The 21,053-nt window shown below is 33.2% G+C and overlaps 1 protein-coding gene across 1 annotated transcript in view; it reads left to right on the forward strand.

Moving 5' to 3' along the window:
• LOC111142780 (polypyrimidine tract binding protein 2) overlaps positions 1–21,053 on the forward strand; it is an 88,871-nt gene that overhangs the window by 58,153 nt on the left and 9,665 nt on the right. The window contains exon 8 of the mRNA XM_022496076.1: positions 4,233–4,428. Within this exon, the coding sequence (XP_022351784.1) occupies positions 4,233–4,428 (196 nt within the window). The remainder of the gene's footprint in view (positions 1–4,232; positions 4,429–21,053) is intronic.

The following is a 21,053-nucleotide window of genomic DNA, read 5'->3' on the forward strand; positions in this document are numbered from 1 at the left end:
TGGTAAAAGACTGATGAAATGGAATTTGATTTGAAATTACACTGCATTTGGGCTATAATTCAAGGGGAAAGTAGTTTATGTGTGTGTTTCACCTGAAATAATCTATAATCATGACAAAAGATTATCCTTTAATAATGTTATCAGATATTTGAAGTTTTCATTTAACCAATCTTCTGTGTACAGATAATAAGCATCAGGTCTTTGTGAATATTGAATACACTTACTCAGGTCTTTTCCACAAAGGTGTACAATTGAAATTCTAAGAGAGCAGGTAATTATTTAGTATTAATTATTAATGAACTATTTTGGTATCTTAACTTCATTTCACTATTATTAGAGAAGGAAAAAAGTTTATTTCCCAAACTTGCTTGCCCCATTATATTATAAGCCTGACACCTGACTGTAGTAATCTTTCTTCATGCCTGTATGTTGAGTATACCTAGAGAATATCATATGATCTAGCAATTGTTACTGGTCGAAATTCATCATCATCAACTACAACTAGACTAAGCTCTCTACTTGAAAAAATCTTACCCTATTTCTCCAGTCAGCATGCTGTCCCATTTTTCACAGTGACTGTATCAGAAAATTCTCATTCCACCAAGTCTCTCCTTACTCCCCCTTATGACCTTGCCTCCTGCTTCTTAGGAAAAATAGGTGGACACTCCCATCAGCTTTTCTCACAAAATCTACTTATACCACACCTATCTTTCTCTTCTAATAAAAGACATAGATATTTCTAAGATCAGTAAACCCCATCCTATCCTTTTCTGCCCTCCAAGAGACTTTGCACTGTCATCCGCTCTTTCTCATATTTTTCTCTCTGTTGGCTACTTCTCACCAGTGTTTCAAACATCCTTAAATCTCTCATTGTATGTGAATTTACCCTGAACTCCACATAACTCTCCAGCTATTCCCCTATTCTTCTCTCTTGTCATTTATAGCCAGATTTACTAAATAGGCCCTTTGTTTGCTGTTTATACTTATCTCCTTTTTATTTCTCTACCTCTTGCATATTGGTTTCGACCCCCTTTTACCCAAATTGTTCTTCCTACTGTCACCAGCGATTGCCACAGTCCTAAATCTCAACAGCGTTATTCAATCTTTATTGTCCCCATCCTCAAGGTAACATTTGACTCTGAGCCATTCTCTTAAAATCATCTCTTCTCCTGGTCTCTAACACTTCTCGCTTAGATACTATTCTACCTCTCTGACTATATCTTATCATATCCCTTCCCTTCTGCAGGGGGGACTTCATCTGTTCCCACAGCTGAATTACACCTTTGTGACTCTGACAGTGTCCATGTGGCTCTCTAGCATCAGATCCTTTCTAAGAGACCCAGACTAGGAAATTAGTGGACCATCAGGAACCTTCCAGATTAGTGTGTTCAGTTCAACTCCTGTAACTTACCTTCCCTGGCCACCCCCTCGCCTCGCTCCCTCCCCCCAAAAGAACCCTGCCTTTGTGTTGTTTACTGTGGTAGTAAGTCTCAGGTACCAAATTTGACATCAGTAACAAGCCAGAAAACATGACTTTTATTCCTTTTACTTTCAGTCTATCACCAAATCTTACTGATTCTCATCCTAAATTTCTGTCGCACCTATCCTTTTGTCTCCCAGCTCGCCACCACCCTAGTCTAAGCCAGGTGTTACCCAGAGTGCTGGTCTCTGATGTTACCAGGAGCTTTTGCCAAAATACAAGTCAACATACTTCTAGCTATAATGTGTTTAGTGTGATATTGATACAGATTCTGACATAGACTCCTATATCTTTAGGCCGATAGGTTTCCGCTGCTAGTCCATGAATACAGCTTGAGTAAAGCACCAATCCAAGCTGTCATCTCTTAAATCCTTACTTCAGTGGCCTTCTCACTCAGCTCACAACTTTGACTTCTTCCCCCACTCCTGTTTTCCCAGAGTACTAAGAATGATCTCAACTTAAAGTCCTATAACTTCCATTCTCAGTGCCCTTCAGTGACTGACTTTCGTCCTTAGTATAAAGTGCTGAACTTAACGTGGCTTACAAAACTCTTAATCAGTCCACAGCTTGTTTTGCCTTTTACTATATTGAACTTTTTAAAAATAGCTTTCATGTGCAGCATTTTCTCTGATTTCTCAGGCTTAACAGCTGGATGTTCCATTTGCTTCTACTACTTTCTCTTTGTCTTTTTATGTCCAACTCTTCCAGAGTCTTTCAGGTTTGCAGGTCTCAGAGAGGTCTTCCATAAACTTCAGTCTACATTATATCTCTTCCTTTCTTAGTTCTCACTACCACAAATCAAATTTGTATTTGTTAGATGTCTGTATTTCCAAGTTTTACTGTAAGTCACATAAAAATGGGTACCTTGTCTTTTTTCTCTGCTGTATTCCTAGAACACAACACAATATATGGCACATTGTTGGTATTAGAACTTTCCTCTCATGTCACAACTCTCCCAGAATCTGCTGTGTTACAAATCTCTTCCCATTTTACAGTCATCCTTATATATCTCAGTATGTTACGGAATGAGTTGGTTCTAAACTTTGTAGTTCAGTTGCTACATTTTTATGCTTGTTAAAACAATAGAAGTTATATATAATTATGGGCAAAGAATACAAGTTTAGAAAGAGGATCTCAAGCCTACCTTCTCATCTTTTAGTGACAGTTCCATATGAGTGGGAGATGAAAAATACATCTTAAGCACTGGGAATTCAGTTAGCCGGCAAAGTGTACCTTTAGGTTTTAAGAGAATTTATAGTTTTCTTCTGACTATGGTCTAGAGCCCACCTAGGTTCTTGTCATGTAGATTCCTTGTTAAAAAAAAACAAAAAACATTGGGACTCTTCAGTATCCTGAACTAAGAAATCATAATCTTTGGGGATGGCAGCTCAGTACTCTGTTTTTGAGAGCTCTGGGTACCACTGCTATGTAAAGGCAGCTTGAGTGTTAGAGCCAACGAATTTTTATACACTGGTTAAAAATTTTGGCAGTTATTTTCAATTAATTGGAAAATTTTGCCCCCTAACATTTTGCTTTATACTCAGAAAAAGACTAACAATGGAGGTATTAGTAGTGAGGGTTGGAGGGGAAAATTCAACAATCTCTTGAATTTGTCCTAAGCTTCATGTATATTTCAGTCCCATTTCTAAAAAGGTCATGCAAAAACATATTGGTCTACTATTAAAATCATATAGTTTTAGCTTTACATACCTAATGGATCTTGGTCTGTATAAACAGGCTTAAGTCTATTGATGTATTATCAGAAGAACTGTCATTTTCACAGTGATTTATAGAGGTAAACATATTTTTCATTTCTGAACCATTATTTTATACAGTAAATGTTTATTCTTCTAATAAAAAATTAACAATATATTCCCTTGTTCCTTAGTTTGTTCTAGCCTTCTATCCAGTTGGAATAGAAATGGTGATTATATAGTACCAGGAAAAACTCATAATGATCATAACAGCAGCAATTATAACTCACATTGTATTTTCACATATGTGATCTTTTATTTAATCCTCAAGGTAATCTTGTGAGGACCCTGGCAGCCATTATCTTCTCTGTTTTCCAGATTAAGAAAGATCCTGAGATTCAAAGAGGTTAAGTAACTTGTTCAAGATGACCTGATTTGAGTGTAGGCTTTCAGATCTAGAGCTTGCACTCTTTATTCCTGAGCTTTCCTGGGATAATGTTGCATTTTCTAATTCAACAATCTATTTGGATCCAGGTTGAACACCTCAAGTTAAGGAAATAATAGTGTTTGCATTATTACTATGTATTATAGTGATACTTATTTGGCTTGAGGCACTTTATAAAATGTGACCTCAAACAAAAGTTACGTTATAAAATTACACCAATTCTTCTAAGTACTACCATCCAGCAAAAAATGTGTATGTATAATATTATGCAGGCTGTTATGGTACGACTTTTGGCAGGACTGACTATATTTGTAATCCTTGTTTATTTTTTTAAATTGAATTATTTGCAGATTTTTTTGAATTAAAAGCATTAGCATATATATTTAACTAGTTGTATTTTAGATTTAAGTAGCATTTTCTATTTTAAAAAGATAGTATTTATGGAAACAAATACATGTACAACTGGGATAACAAAGAATAATGTATGATATTTGATCCCTTTCCTGGTGTGTTTTATATGCAGGTCTTCATTGCTGGGTTTTGTTGTCGAAGTCCTGTTTCTTACTAATTTTCATTCCTTAAGACTGCTGATATACTTTATTCACTTTTACAGGCCCTAGATGGTCAGAATATTTATAATGCTTGCTGTACCCTAAGGATTGATTTTTCCAAACTTGTGAATTTGAATGTAAAATACAACAATGATAAAAGTAGGGATTATACTCGACCTGATCTTCCATCTGGGGATGGACAGCCTGCATTGGACCCAGCTATTGCTGCAGCATTTGCCAAGGAGACATCCCTCTTAGGTATGATTTTTATTGTCTATACCACTTTTCTCCCATTTTGCCAAGTGGAAAGGTGCCTGTTAAACTCCAGTAAGTATAATGAATACCCCATTTTGGAATTTAAGAAATTGTGTTAGGTTTTACTTTTTTTTTTTTTTTTAAGATAAGGGGCATTTGAATGCTGTTGGGAGAAAAACCTAAAGTGTTATGAAAATTCTATCAGCTGTATTCCTTTCACCATCCTCATTTTCTTTCCCAAAATAAGAGAAGAAAAGCTCTAATGAAGAGATACTATACTGTAGAGTTGTTATTTCATGTTAAATTTGATGTCACACTGTCTAGGTTCTAAGCCCAGGTTTATAGTCCTTGTGCATATTCTTCAGGGCTAATCTGAATGTTATAATTTAGCACTGCATAGAAACAGTGAAAAGTGAATAGGCAAAACACGTAACGGAAGTAGTCATATGGACTTTTTTCAATATATTATAGCCTGTCTCTTAAAAAGCAATGTAAACTAGGAAGAATTTTCTATAAAATTTATTTTGGCATTTACGTTTTGTCTTATTCATTTATATTTCACCTCATTCTGCGATGGATTTGACTCACTTCACACACAGAAGAAAAACAATGCAAAAATTTGCAACTACTGGTAGATGGAGTCAAGATGAAAAAATAAGGGAAAATGTTATTTTGCAAATAAAATGAGTGAAGTGATCTATAACTTAAGATGAAATTTTACAGTTCTATTTGCTGTGTTTGGGAAATTGATTTCTTATATATGTGTAAGATTATCTTTAAATCAGCATTTCTGTCCATATGGAACTCAAGATTAATGAGTTATAAACTAGTTCTTAGAGTTCAGTTTATGCCCCTCAGAAAAAGAATGATAATGAAGTAATTCTTGCAAGTATATATTTTTTGTAGATATGTAACAGTTGTACTATCCATTATAAATATGTAGTAATGTAAGTGATACTTCCATGAACAGAGACACCTTATGCACAAGAGAAGCAATTGATATTTGAAATTAATTCTGGTAATAGACAAAATTTGCCTTTAATTCTAATTTTCTAATACATCTAGCACAAGCCATAATTGTTTATCATGATTTTGAAGATTCTTTAGGTTAATAACATTCTTTTCTGACAGAATCTCTTATCACTGTGTAGGCTTAGTTTAAACCTTTATTTCTTCAGCTTGGCTTGTTAAGTTGACTGTTTCATAATGTACCATTTTTAAAGGTAAAGTTAAGAGTGAGACAATGTGTGATACAAGGTTATAATTATTACTATAGATTCTTAAATTATTTACTGATAGAAATTATTTTATAGAAGAGAAAAAAAATCTACATTTATTTAATAATTCCCAGGTCCTAGGCATTCTGCTAGACACAACAGTCCTACTGGATTAGATACATTATTTAATCCTTAACACAAAATAGGTAACATCAAGATTTTACATACAGTTTCTGAGAAGTTTAAAAATTCACCTGCAGCTCATTAAACAACTTAAGTATAGAATATCAAGAAATTCCAGTTATCATCAAGCACAGACCATAAGAGTCACTTCCTTGGACTCAAGGAGTTGTGCATTTTGCCCATTTGGGTATAGTTAGACATGTCTGTGTGTGTTTGGATTCTGGGTGGAGTCCTGGTTAGAAGTCACCTGATTCTTCTAGGGAGTTCATCACTGTTTTCCTTGTAACCTCATGGCCCCGGTGAAATTCCTTTTAAGTAATAATGAAATGTCTTGCTCATTAAAGATTATGAGTCTCTGGCATAATTTTATCTTCCTCTATACTTTTATTATTCATTTTTCAGGTGTTCTGCATTTTTTGCATTAAAAGCATATGAGTAAAGTTGCCCACTACTTAACAAATTTGTCTTCGTCTTCTAGCTCTATTTTAAATATTTCAGTATATCTTTATTTCTTCATTCTGTTTGATAAGAAAGATGAAAGTGAAGATATATGTGAATTCACCTTTTTTTTACTAAATGACTTTATTGTTTATATGTTTTAATGGTTTTGCATCTTGTTATAATTTGGTTTTATATTAAGTATCCTTAGATAGTTTTTGAATGTTAGATGAGTTGAAAGTTTCAAAACTCAAATAATAGTATGGACTGTGGTAGTTTTGGTAATTTACAAGAGGTAACAATTTTTTTTCATTTTCTGTGTAAATACATATTTTTGTACAAAATTAAAATCACTGTATGTGCAGTTCTTTATTATGTTTTATTGTAATTATTATTTTACTAAGAATTTAAAAAAAATTTAATATCTGTCTAGCATGCTAGTGGATTTGTAGTACTTTTGAAAGTACCTTTATTGGACATTTAATTTACTTCCATACTTTTTATTAATATATACATAGCATCGTGGCAGACACCCTGTGCATAACATTTTTATCTTTCAGATTATTTCCTGAGACTAGATTTCTAGAGCTAGATTTATTGGATCAAAGAAAATGTTAGAGACTCCTGATTCTTACTGCAAATTTCTTTCTAGAAAGATGATACTAAACTAATATGAATGGTGTATGAGACTGGCTATTCCACTTTTTTGCTTACCAGCATTGGGTATTATTTTTTGGATTTGCTAGGATATTAATTAGATAGGAATAGGAATGTGTCAAATTATTTTAATTTTTATTATTTTATGAGCCAACTTACAATTTTTAAGTGCTTATTAGACATTTTCCAAGTTTCTGAATTGGTTGTCTAGGTTCTTTCTGTTGGGATGTACAGTACATGTAAAGTGTATATTAAGGGTATTCATACTTAGTATAAGCTGAGTCTCCAACTTGATATCACAATATTTAAGACTAGCCAGTTTATAGAAAAATTATTTTTTAATAATTTATCTCAATCTGAAAATATCCATTTATGGAACATGAAGTTAACTTTTTTGCCCCATACATTTGTGGATATTGTCATCTTTATAAGGAACCATCTATGTTTTGCCTTTTAAAGTAGTTTTCAAACACCCTTTATAGTAACATCCAGTATTACCTTAGTGAGGTCATGTCTTCTGGAATGGTAACTAAATCTTCTCTATGCTTAAATTTAAATTTAATTTAAATTTAAATTTAAAAATTAAATTTATTTTATTTATTTTATTTTAATTTATTTTTTAAATTTAAAAATTAAATTTCACTGCCTCCAGTGAAATTTAATAAGTCAGGTGACTTCAGCATACAACTCACTAGTATCGATGGGATCCATTTCCTGCTGAGTCTTCCTCAGACAGTAGTTGTTCAAAATGAAATAATAGATCTCCCTTTGTTTCAAAGATTGTATAAGAACACAAGTTCTTAGGTGATCCTTCTTTTCTGCAAATATTTAGGGGGATTCACTTTACCTTGTGTAATTTTTATATCTAAGAACTTGACTGAATTTGGAATCAATACAATAATACATTTTAATTGGTTTATTTTACACAATAATTTTTTTAAGACTAGCTTTTATACTTAGCTTCTCTTTTTTCTTTTGGTAACTAAGGATTATAGTGTCTCAGAAAATATAATTTTTTCCAGGAAGGAAGATGGAGGGCTTTGTAATTAATTGGAAATCTGACATCTAAATACATAATCACAAACCTGGCAGACTATTAATTATTCACATATTCTACTTCATAGAACAAGATGATAAAAATTCTTGAGATTTATAAATTGAGACATTGTTACTATGATCATTTTATCATGTTTAAGAAGTGTAGTTAATTTATTAAGGGGTGGCTCACTTTTAGAAAAAATTTCTAGAAGTAATTTTTCATGATCATGTTGTCTACCTTTTAAAAATTAGGGAAGATAACATATACAGAGGATACTTATGTTAAAGCTTTCTGTGCATTTTGAGTTGAATAAAGTGGCAGTCAGCCATCTTACGTCCTTAACAGAAAGGCTAAACAAATTTTTTATGAGAAATATTTTGACCTTAAAATAATTGATAATGGAGAAAGTATAATAAAGCTTTGTTCATAAAGGCAAATCTGTAGTTCCATTGAATAGTGTCTCAGGTTTTTCTGCACACTGAAATCACCAGGCCCTACCCTAGACTGAGAATCTTGAATAGAGTCTCCTAGGAGTTTGTAGTTTTTTAAGATCTCAAGATGGTTTTACTATGTAATGTGAATTGATAATTACTGCTATAGAGAAAAGTTTGTAATTTTTAGATCCTAAGTTTTAGCTTTTTAGCAAAGTTAAGGGTGTTCTCAAAAGAAACTTCTTAATAGCTATTGAACAGTATTTTATACTTACACATTTATTCATGCCAAATAAATATATCTTGGTATAATTGTTCTGATTGTTTAGCTGATAAATTGAATGTTTTTTTCTATGTGGTCGTGATACATAAAATTAACAAATAAGCTTTGAAATTTTCTTTGAAAGCTATTTTTAAGTGATTTCTGAAACTTGTTACTTTTGAGTGGATTATTCACATGGTAATTTTTAAAAAGTTTCTACTGTCAGAGTTCAGTCATTATATAGCAATATAGTGAATCCCACATTCTCATCATCTTGATTTAGTAGTTTCTACACTTGTTTCATCTGTTCATTTTTTCATCATTGTGTTTTGAAGCACATCCTTGACATCATGTCATGTCATCTCAAACATCATCATAATATCTTTAAAATAATGACATTTTCTTATCAAACCATAATATGATTATCATACCCATCAAATTTGACAGTGATTTCTTAATGTCATTGAATACCCAATCCATCTTCAAATTTCTCCAGTTGTCTCAAAAAAAATGTATTTTAAGAGTTGAGTTGTTCAAAATAGGATCTTCTCAAGGGCCATAGATAGTATTTGGTTGTTATTTCTCCTAAGACTGTTAATCTGAGGTAGTCCTCTCCATCTTCACCCTCATTTCCACTGACTTAATGAAGAAACCTAGTTATTTTGAGAAAAAGTCCTTAAGTCTCGATTGGTGTGGCTGTTCTTTGTAGTGTCATCTTAACCTGTTTCTCCATCCATTGGCATTTTTTATGTAAACCGGAATTTAGCTCCAAAAGCCTCATTAGATTTAGGTTCTGTTATTTATTCATATTTTTCAAGCAAGAATACTTTATACGTATTCTTGTGTTTCATAAAACATCTGGTTATCCCATGTTTAGTGATGCTTTAAGATGGATTGTGGTTCAGTTGGTGACATTCTGATCCTTCCATTATATTTTTCTATTAATGGTTTGAGTATCCAACAATGATTTGTGCCTTAATTTATTTCATTTGGGAGTTGCGAATGTTGCTTTTCCCCCTAATTCACATATTTCTCTACATTAATTAGTTGAAAATCTTTATAGAGTTTTCCTTCATCAACTAGGTCTATTTACTTTGTAATACAATTTGTACAGGACAATTAAATTGTTGCATTTATTTGTTGGTTTTTGGTGGAAGAAATTGATGCCCAGCTTTGTGGTTTTTTTTTTTTTTTTTTCATTAATTATTTAAACCAGTGTGTGAATTGGTACATCCTAGATTCTTCCCAGTACTCCTTTAAACTTTAGAGACTACAGGTTGCCTCCAGGTTCTGGTAGCCCCAGAGTAATTTGAGATAGTGACTTTAGTCCAGAGGTGAGTAGTTTTGTTTATTAATGTAATAATTATTTTTTATTTTGGTCTTAACTAGTGGTCCAAAAAAGGGAATGGGTGGTAGATAAGGGACTAAACAAAGTTAATTAAAATTTAGTATGTTTCTCTCAGGAAGGAATTCATCCCCCTAAAATAAAGAACCAGGAAGCAATAGTATTTCCTTACCAAATACCAATAGAATATGTATCTCTTCTCTCTTGTAGCTAAGTGTGAGAAAAAATGATCTACAGATCAGTGTGAGTTGTTTTCTCAAAGGATTAAAATACCTCAGGTGGTGTTTTTCCTTGTATTCATGTGTATGTTTAGTCTGTTTATACTTTTTAAATATTCTGTAGGATGTGCAGTAAAAACAAACATCTTTTGTGAAACATCGCTGTCTTACTATATGCTATTTCAGTAGATTGGTGAGGAAACTGCAAAGCTAGACTAATTGGAACTTAATTAGTATGTAGCAGTGAGCTAATAGAGCAGTACTCATATATTTAAGTGATGCCTATGTTTTCCCATGTGTGTATTTTTAGAAAATAAAACATTCATTGTTTATTAGGTATTTAGTAAATTTAAGCTGTTTCAGTATCTTCCAAGTTGAATATCATTTGGAAATTCTTACTTGTTTTTCTACTGAACCATTCAGTAGCCACAGAGATTAGGAAGAACAAAATTATCACTTGGTATTTTCAGGTATTTTTCAGTATTTTGTAAGGCTACTTTCAGTTAATTATTGTGATATGTAGGCCATTAAGTAGACTTTCCTAAAAAGAAACACTGGTAGAAATGAGTTTTAAGAGTACTTTATACCAGCTTGTAAAAAGTGGGGTCTTTTAGATGATTGGTGTTGGTAGAAGGAATTAGCTGTTTTTTCTACCATTACTTGTTTTGCCTATAAAAATTTAACTGCACTGTCTTCTGGGGTAATTCCTGTGATAGGAATAAATACTTAGAAAATTACTAGTTTGAAAGGAGTTACTCTTAGGTGCCACCTTAATTGCTACAGTTCTTCATTTCATATATTTTGTAGCAAAAACAAAATATATGGTTTAGAATAAAATTGTCTCAATGCCTGGAACCAAAAGTTTGTCTGATACATATGGATACTAATCACTAGCCATTTCTTGGCTATGTATTAAGTGCCTGCATCATTCTTAGCCCTTATGAGTTAATCCTTACATTATCCCTAAAAGAAGTTATATTGTCCCCCACTTCATAGATTTGGGAAGTGGGACACAAAAAGATAAGCAGTTTGTTCAGAGTCCCATAATTAGTGAGTGGCTGAGATAGTTAGGCATTCTGGCAGTCTGGCTCCAAAGTTCATGCTCCTAACAAACAATTGAATAAAATATACTATAGATTAGCTGGGCCTTTTAGCCTGTCTCCTTTTCTCCATGGAGCTAATAATAGAACAGTGTTATACATGTAGTAAATATGTAAATCCTATAATTTTAATTTTCCCCCATATACTAATTCCCTTTTTCCCGCATATACTAAGGTATTTTCTGTTGCTAAGACAGATTTTTTTTTGTTGCCCAGCCCATTCCATGTTTAACCTGGTTATTATATGATTGTAAAACCAAGGGTATTGTTCATATGTCCCTTCAAAATTGAATACAAAATATATATATATATATAACATGCAAACCAAAATATAATAAACTGAATTTGAATTTTTGTTTTCACAAAATGTACATTAAAACTTGAAAACCAAAATCCTAATTTTTGCAAAAGCCTAATGTATAATATCCCATTATAAGACTGCATTATAGCAAAGAAAATTATGGTCATAAAATCAGACTGAATAATTCATCTGTTACACATTTGCAAGTCATTGTCCAACAAAAACTAAATTACAGATACACAAACATTCTAGAAATATTTCCTAGAAATATTAAACTACATAGATTTTTAGAGTGTATCACTGAATGCCATAACATTAAAAAAATTTTTAAAAGCCATATAATTAGAAATGCAGTATTTTATCATGTTCAGTAGATATCATACTTTTGGTCAGAAGTCACATGAAAATACTTGTACTAACTCACTGTCCCATAACTTCGGCTTTCTCATTTATTTCTATTTTAACATATAAGAAGAAACTATAGAAGTTGAGTAGAAACTTCTCTATGTTTGCATTATTAGAAAATGATGTTGAGTTCTTTGGATTATTGACCTATCCTCCATTTTGCTGTGGCTAAATTTTAAAAATATTTCTCAGTCTTTAAATTGTTTACTTTAGAAAATAAGTAATGAGCTGAAATAGAATTGTTTATTTTAAATACCTGTCAGTGGATAAAATTTTAACTTCTAAATCAAAAATTAACTTGAAACAGTAACCTTTAGAGAGTTTAACTCTTTGCGCCCTTTTAAAATAATATTTGAATGAATGTGTGTTAAATCTGGAATTATTTTTGTTTTCTTGGCAAGGGAAAGGTGTTGGTAGTAGTTGCATGCTTTGGAGGTATAACAGGCCACAGATGTGATATGAACATTAGAAGAAATAACATTATCATGTTGGTGCATATTTACTTATTTGCTAGCATTCTCAAATAGGATAAGCTTATTCTTGTAGGGCTAAAATGTTATTCATAGATTGCCTTTTAACTATCTGAGGTAAAAATTTCATATAAAGTTCTTAATGGATGATCTTTGCTTGAACTAATCTGTTAGGTTCACCCATTGTATTGTTCTTGGCTATAGTTTTAAGAAATTTTATTTACCTTCATTTTCAAGACAGTCTGTCAGATATTTGAATTTATCCTAGTGTTATTATTCATATTTTTCAGGCTAGTAATCAACGCTAGCCTTTGGATATAAAAGGTAGGTTTAAATTAAATCAGACTGTAGATTTTCAAATGAAAAAGTGTTGGTTTTTAAGAGTTGACAGTTACATTGTATGGCTAAACCAAAGAAAAACCTTTCTGAAGTATGTTACTGTTGTTTCTATAATTAATAGAAGAATAACTGTGTTCGTGACCACAGTGTAAAATGTGCCTCTATCTCAAGCAGGTAAAAATTAGGCAGAAGATTTTCACTAATTCCTCTAAAGATACACCAAGAAAACAATAGAAAACATATAGGAAATCTCATTTGGATTCTTCTTTTTTTGATCTTTCCCCCTCTGAGTTCTTTCTAACTTCATGTTTAGCTTCCCTTTTATCTTCTATACTTTATTTTTCCTGTTGATCTTGATTTCAGATTGAAGATACTATTCTTCTACCTTTCCTCTCTGCCCCACTTCCATATCCCTGATAGGATTCTGCCTCACCTCAGTGGCATCCTGGTTAATTCACTTATTGAATTATTCACATTCATTTTAGCACTATCCTAGGCACTGCAGGAATTCAGAAGAATTACAGGGTTTCTGTTCTGTAATCTGGTTTACAATCTGGTGGAGGCAGCAAACATATGAATAGTTCTCATGTGAGGGAAAGTGAAATCTGTAATAGAGTTGGTGTGGTATTAGAGCATAATGAAATGCATGATGAGATTAATTATCTGAAGGAGAAATTGGGAGGGTTTAATGGGCCAAAGGCCATTTGATTTGGTTATGAATAAGAAAAAAGAACACGAGCAGATGTGATAAAATATATATCCTGTTTAGAAAGTGACAAGCATTCAGTTATTAATAAGCCATATTGGAGACTGGAGACTCTAAGTAAGGTATCATTGTGAGTCTAATCCAGGGACATGAAATGTGAATGAAAACCAAATATGGAAAAAAGTAAACATAAAAGAATAGTACTTGACATCTTATTGATATGAGTACTTACAAAAAATTAAACTAGGGGAGAAGTCCACTAAACAGTAGGAAATTCTGCCTACAACTTGGACAATAGTTCCATGAACTTGTGAATTGGGAGAACGGATGTGTGATATTTTAAAAGCTTGGCTTAAGATTCTTCAGGTATAAGAGGGCAAGAGGATTAATGACTTGAAATTAAAATTGAGACTTAAGCAGTGCACATTTATATTGTGGGAAAAAATAAGCAAGAACTTGAGGGATGAAATAAATAGGATTAAAATTTCAAGTTCCTATTCAGTTCAGTAGTTCCCATAAGATTATTCATGAGGGGTGGGTATAAATCAAATTAAAATGGATTAAGGATATAAGTATGATAAGAAAGCATTTATTACTCTTTGAAGAAGTGTGCTATAAAAAAGGAAAAAGAAATGGAATGGTAGTTGAGGAGTAAAGCAGGGTGGGAGGAGATGAGGAACTATATATAATCATAGGGGCTCCAAATCCAGATGTCCTGAGTTCAAAATCTGTCTCAGCTTCACTGTCTTGGCCTCCATATTTGTAATGGTTATAATAACACTGTTACAAGGCCATTGTGAAGATTAAATGTGTTAATAAGTGCAATTTGTATAGTGCTTGGCATACAATGAATGCTCATCGTATAAACTAGTATTTGTTTTTTTGTGGATTGTTTTTTTTTTTTTTTTTTAAAGATTTTATTTATTTATTTGACAGAGAGAGATCACAAGTAGATGGAAAGTCAGGCAGAGAGAGAGAGAGAGAGAGGGAAGCAGGCTCCCTGCTGAGCAGAGAGCCCGATGCGGGACTCGATCCCAGGACTCTGAGATCATGACCTGAGCCGAAGGCAGCGGCTTAACCCACTGAGCCACCCAGGTGCCCCATTGTGGATTGTTTTTGAAGATTTATTTATTTAAGAGAACATGAATGGGAGGGGGAGGAGAGGAGGAAGAGAGAATCTTAAGCAGACTCCATGTTAAGTGCGGAGCCTGACACAGGAACAGATCTCAAGACCCTGAGATCATAACCTGAGCCGAAACCAAGAGTTGGATGCTTAACCAACTGTGCCATCCAGGCACCTCTAGTATTTGTTTTTAAGGCTAGCATAAGTCCTAGAACTGATTGTAGAGGATTGGTTCTAGAGTATAGTTTAAATGCTGGAGCCTAAAAAATAGAAAAGTACTTGCTTGCTTAGGATCATCCTGAGAACTAGAAGGGATTATTATCAAGCTCACATAAAACTGTCGGGGGGAAATGCAAGGGTGGAGCGAGGGCCAGATCTGAAGTTATCAGCTATGTAGTCCATATTCTTTCTTCTCACCATTCTTTGTTTTTATGAAGAAAGGGAGAAAGGGGAAACAGATTAAAGAAGGGAGTACTTTTTAAGTTGGTTGAAAAACTTGAAATTCTTTTCAGGATCATGACCTGAGCCAAAGGCAGAGGCTTTAACCCACTGAGCCACCCAGGTGCCCCAAAACTTGAAATTCTGATCTCATTCTTAGACTTTCTGAACATAACAAGATTGAGAGTAGGATGTGGCACTTGAGTCTGGTGGATTTATAGGGGACCTGAAAATAGACTTGGATATCAGCTAGTGTTAAATACCAAAATGTTTATGGAATCAATTTTGGGGTGTGTATGTGTTTTTTCACTCTAGTGCTCACTTGGGCAGCACATATACTAAAATTGAAATGTTTTCACTCTAGTACTTACCCCGATGAAAGTTTAGCCGGAATACAAGATTGGATTTATCCATGTCTGGCATTGAAGAACATTAAAAAAAAAAAAAAAAAAAAATACTTGGTCTGTACTGTAAAATCAAGCCAAGGAAAAATAGAAAGGGAACTAGTCAACGTAGAGGCCAAAAGTGGGTTCAGTATTTGTATGGAGTAGGAGAATTAAGAAGGAAGAATGAAGTCAGGAGAGGGGATTTTAAATACTAGAAATGAATGGTGTAGCACAAAAAAGAGAAAGAAAAATCAAAGATGTGGCAAGAGAAGTTGCTAAAATGGATTAATGTAGTAAAAATTGTCAAAGTAGAAGTTTTTTTTTTTTAAGATTTTATTTATTTATTTGACAGAGATCACAAGTAGGCAGAGGGGCAGACAGAGAGAGAGGGGGAAGCAGACACCCTGCCGAGCAGAGAGCCCGATGCGGGACTCCATCCCAGGACCCTGAGATGATGACCTGAGCCGAAGGCAGCGGCTTAACCCACTGAGCCACCCAGGCGCCCCAAAGTAGAAGTTTTAAAGAAATTATGAACTAAGGGTGTTTGACATATCACAAGATGATGATGGGCTGGGAGAGAAGGAGGAAATAAAGCCAGGTTCTGAAGTCTTTCTGTGATGAGAGAAAATGTTCTAGTGGCCTGATGGTTGTTTTGATGAGAAATGATTGAATGTAGAATCTGTCTTAATTGATGGTGGTAGAACTGCAGTTATGAAAGCAACATTGGGTGGTAGGGTAGAATGATGAATAATGCATCCTTTTTCCTTCCTTTGGGGAAGGGTTTAGGAAGATAAAAATGACTTTTCAAGAAAGTTATAAGAAACGTTTCATTGGGATAAAGCAAGCTTTTAATTAAAAAGTTTCCCTAAGGAACACATTGAATAAAAATTCAGTTGTTAATGATAGAGGAGAATGGATTCCAGCAGACAAAATAAGGAATTGAAAGGAAGGTGGTAGAAGAGGAGGAGTGGATTGTTTCAGGAAAGAATAGTGTTGTCATTTTTGTCAAAAGTGAAAGTTTCAGTTTCAAATCAGAAAATAAAATGTAAAAACTGCCCTCCCCACCCAAGGCCCTATAATTTATGAATTAGAAAGGGCCTCTGAGTTCTGTCCCCAATCCTGTATTTAGTAGTATGTGAGTCAGCTACTAGATATCTTGAACAGATTAAAGAAGTAAGGCCAAAGGAAATGTAATCAACTTTGGATAGAAGTTTTAGAATGGGAAATGAAGGGATAAAACAAATTCTGTATCTTGAAAAATCATGGATAAAATCGTCATAGTCAAGAGGAGCCCAAGGAGACATGACTAAATGTAATATGGGATCCTGGAACAAAAAATGATATTAGATGCACACCAAATAAATCTGATGAAGTATGGACTTTAATAATAATATATCAGTCTTGGCTGATTAATTGGAACAACTATACTATACTAATGTAAGATGTTAATAATAGAGGGAAAAGGAAGTACCCAGGTTATATAGGAACTCTGTAGAATCTTCAGTTTTTCTGTAAATCTAAAATAATAAACTTTATTAAAAGTCATAGATAAATTTGTAAATGATTTAAAGTAAGTTAACAAAGAGTTTAATTCTTTAATTCTTCTGAGAAAAATGTTTATGTGACCTTAAGGAATGAGGGATAAGTAAGTTAAATCACTTCATCCCACTGGACTTCATATCATATACATGGCTGTGTGTTCATCATTTCAGTGAAGGAAGGGTTAGTAATAATAATGTGTCAGAACTAAAATGAGAAATTTATAAACTTGCCGAATTACTCAAAATGGCTGGATGGCCCACCTAATGAAGATCATTTCCCATGAAAGTTAACCCTGTGATACCTTTGTATAGCAGTTTATGAAGCTCTTCAACATTATTTTATTGTTCTAACAATCCTGGAAGTAGAATAGGCGTTTTTAATCTCTCATCATCAAAATGCATTAATAATTTTTTTCCAGCATGCTGTCTTAGCTAAAGATGTAAATCATTGAAATTAGAGCTAAAAATAATTTCATTGGAGGCAATGTATGTTTTAAACAGTTTTTACAAAGGGAAGATGGTAAATTTATTGACTTAATAGCTAGGAGTTAATATGAAAAACACAATACAGAATTTTTCAGAATTTATCATTATGGTATAAATAGTGCACCATGAAATATTTTGTAGGTTGTTTTTGTTGTAGAAGACATTTAGGTTAAACCTAATTTTTTAAAAATTTTCTGATTGACAATAATTTTTCAGAAAAGGCATACTGAGAGAAATTGTGGAATCATTCATTAGAGGTTTAAAAGTCCAGTAAAAACTGAAGACTAATTCCAGGGATTTAGAACTGTGTAAAGATGGCTTAAATAGCTTTTCTAAGTTTTCAGCCTGGGGGAGGAAATAGTGGAAGAAAAGTACATGCTAATGGCATCAAGGACAATGACTGCCCTGATCTCTTAAAGTACTCTTACACCATACTTTGGGCTTCCTAAAATGAAAAAAAAAAAGTGACTTGGTAGAAGAATATATCATAACCTAACATACTAGCACAGTGGCCGTGATAATAAATGAAAAAGTGGGGAGACACTGAAGTAGCATTTGGATTGTAGTAACAACAGTGGGGCTCTCTCAGCTTACATTCCACTTTTTTTTTTTTTTTTTTAAAAGATTTATTTATTTATTTATTTGACAGAGAGAGAGATCACAAGTAGAGAGGCAGGCAGAGAGAGAGGGGGAAGCAGGCTCCCTACTGAGCAGAGAGAACCCGATGCGGGGCTCGATCCCAGGACCCCGAGATCATGACCTGAGCTGAAGGCAGAGGCTTTAACCCACTGAGCCACCCAGGAGCCCCACATTCCACTTTTTGCTAAGCTTCCCATTATCTCCTTATAGGAAGGAGGTAAATTGCATCTCCTTTGAGCCCGTTTTCTCACTAGAAAATTTGCAGTCTTATTGTTACTAAAGTGCAGTGTTGTTTAATTAAAGGTGGCATTTAAAAAATAGTCTTGCAGTCTGTCACACTAAAAAGGGCTCCAGCCCTGGACTTTTAATTTTTTTAGTTAATATTTTAAATTAATTTCAGTTCTCTCTTAAATCTTCAGTGATCATTATTCCATAAATCTTAATGTTTTAAAAAATACTGTGCCACCAAGTTACCTATCTTCATTATGAAACCCAAATTTCAACAGAAAATGTATTTCAAAAAACAATTGTCTTGAATATTTAAAGTTTCTTTGAACAAATTTTCTGTTACCTTTGAATATTTTGGTGAAATTTTCATGAAATTGTTGAATTGTATATTGACATTGTAGAGATGTATTTCAGAAGAAGCTTTCTACAAAAATGAAGTATTAAGCTTAGACTGTCTTGTTTAGATTGATATATCAAATTTAGGTAGATTGGTATTTTATATTTCATGAATTAATAATTTTCCTTGAAATGTCCACAGGGAAAGACGAGTAATAGATGACTTAGAACTTAATTCTGGAAGTGTCAGTAGTTTGTAATCTATCTGTGTGTCTCACATTCTTTTTTCTTTTTTTTTTTCTATACCCAAACTCTATTACAGCATTTTCTTCGAAATGAATAAATGTATATTTTTAATTCCCTTGTATTTCTTGAGAACCACATATGAATAAAACAACATATGAAGTATACATGGCAGTGGTTCACGAAATACCTGGAGATCTCTCAGACTCTTAGCAAAGTCAAAACTATATTCATGATAATACCAAAATATTATTTGTCTTTTGACTCTTACTCTCACCTAGCATACATTTCTCTGAAGGCTAATAGAATATATGATCATGTGTTCTTGTTCTTTTTAAAACAGTTCTTGGTTTTTTATTTCTGATGTGTTAAATATCAATTGATATAACTCAAACAAAAGGTCTTTGTGTTCCTCAGTAATTTCTAAGAGTGTAAAGGGGTCCTGAGACCTAAAAGATTGAGAACGTTCTCAGTGTGGGGATACAAAGTTGAAGACAATTCTATTCGATAAATAGGATTGTTTTAATAGAAGATGGTGGTAAGAGTCAAGAGATTTACAGGGAAAATGCTAGGGACTTAGGAATTTTTTTATATTAATTTTGGTATCTAATTATAATTAGTTCAGTAAATTATTTTGGTTTAGGAAGACCTAAAAAATGTTTGGTAGAGTTGGAAATGAAACCAGAAATTAAACTGATTTAATTTTTGGTTGTGGAAAAGAGCTGCTTAGGTGTCTTTGATGGATTTTAAAAAATATATTTTATTCTTAACAAAATTTGAGAATTAATACCGAACTTTTTTCTTCTGCATGCCATGTATTGTTGCTGGTGTTTTTCTTAGGCCACTGACTGGATCCCATTAAGACCAAGGAATTTAACAGAATTTTAAGTTATTTTTTCTACTGAAGAGTAGCCAATTAAACACAGGGAAACAAGGGAATGATTTGACAATGCAATGCCTACATCTAGAGTTTCTGCCACTATTGAATAATTGTGTTACCAACTTAAGTTGAATGCTGTGTACATTCATTCAGCCACAGCTATCTGAAAAATACTTTCAAGGAATGATAATTAAAAGAGGAGGGGGAGGGGTCATTTTCTAAGAGTGTTCAAAAACAAAATTACAGTGAGTGTATGTGTAAGAATTGGTAATATATCTGTATACTTGTCATTGGCAGCAAATTAAGATATACATTGAATGTTAAATGGAAGCAACCTGTAAGGTATAATGAGAGTCTACAGTATTTAAAAATGGGGAAGTTTGACATGCTGTAGAATAGTTGGTTACAAAGATTCACACTAGTGAATCCAAAAAGGCATCAAAAACTACTAACGACATGAGACGTTTTTATTTTAAAATTTTTCTGGGATTTACTTTTAAAATAAAAAGGATGAAAAAATAAATAATAAATACATAAAATGGATGAGTGGATGGAACAAGATTGGCCATGAGTGCCATGAGTTAATACTTGATAAACCAGTGTGATGGGTATGTGGGGTTTGTTATTCTAGTGTGTGTCTCTCTCTGTCTCTCTCTCTAATGTTGGATAATTCCCATAACAAAGAGTAAAATCTAAAAAAGAAAATGGAGAAATAAGAAAAAAGGGGGATCTGGAAAAGTGGGCAAAAGGCATTAAAACTCATCCACAAAAAGATTGAAAAAAGTATTATTCCACTGTTGAACTGCTTAGAGAGAAAAGATAAAAAGAAATTGGAGGAAAAAAATTTGTAAGTCCGGAACTGAAGAGATTAGGAATTGTGAATCTTAACCCTTCAGACTATCAGTGAAATTGTAGTTTCTATAAAGTAAAAAGATTAAAAAAAAAACTTGGCTAAAATATTAAAGAGATCTGAAACCAAAGGCGACACACATCCCTATGACATATACAAGAAGGCTGGTGGAAAGAGAAAAGAAGAAATAAAACATGAACTTAACGGGACAACAGTACTCAGGGCCATGTCTATCCAGGTATGTCATGCATTAACTTCACGTAGGTTGGATGTTTCCTTTTTCATGGGAAGGAGAAAAATAAATAATTCATTAGTGAACTAGTATTTATTGAGATATAAACTGGTGTCTAAGAATTGAAGGGAGGGA

Source organism: Enhydra lutris, unplaced genomic scaffold (genome assembly GCF_002288905.1).
Source record: "Enhydra lutris kenyoni isolate GAN:26980312 unplaced genomic scaffold, ASM228890v2 scaffoldscaffold9, whole genome shotgun sequence".
NCBI classification, from domain to species: domain Eukaryota; kingdom Metazoa; phylum Chordata; class Mammalia; order Carnivora; family Mustelidae; genus Enhydra; species Enhydra lutris.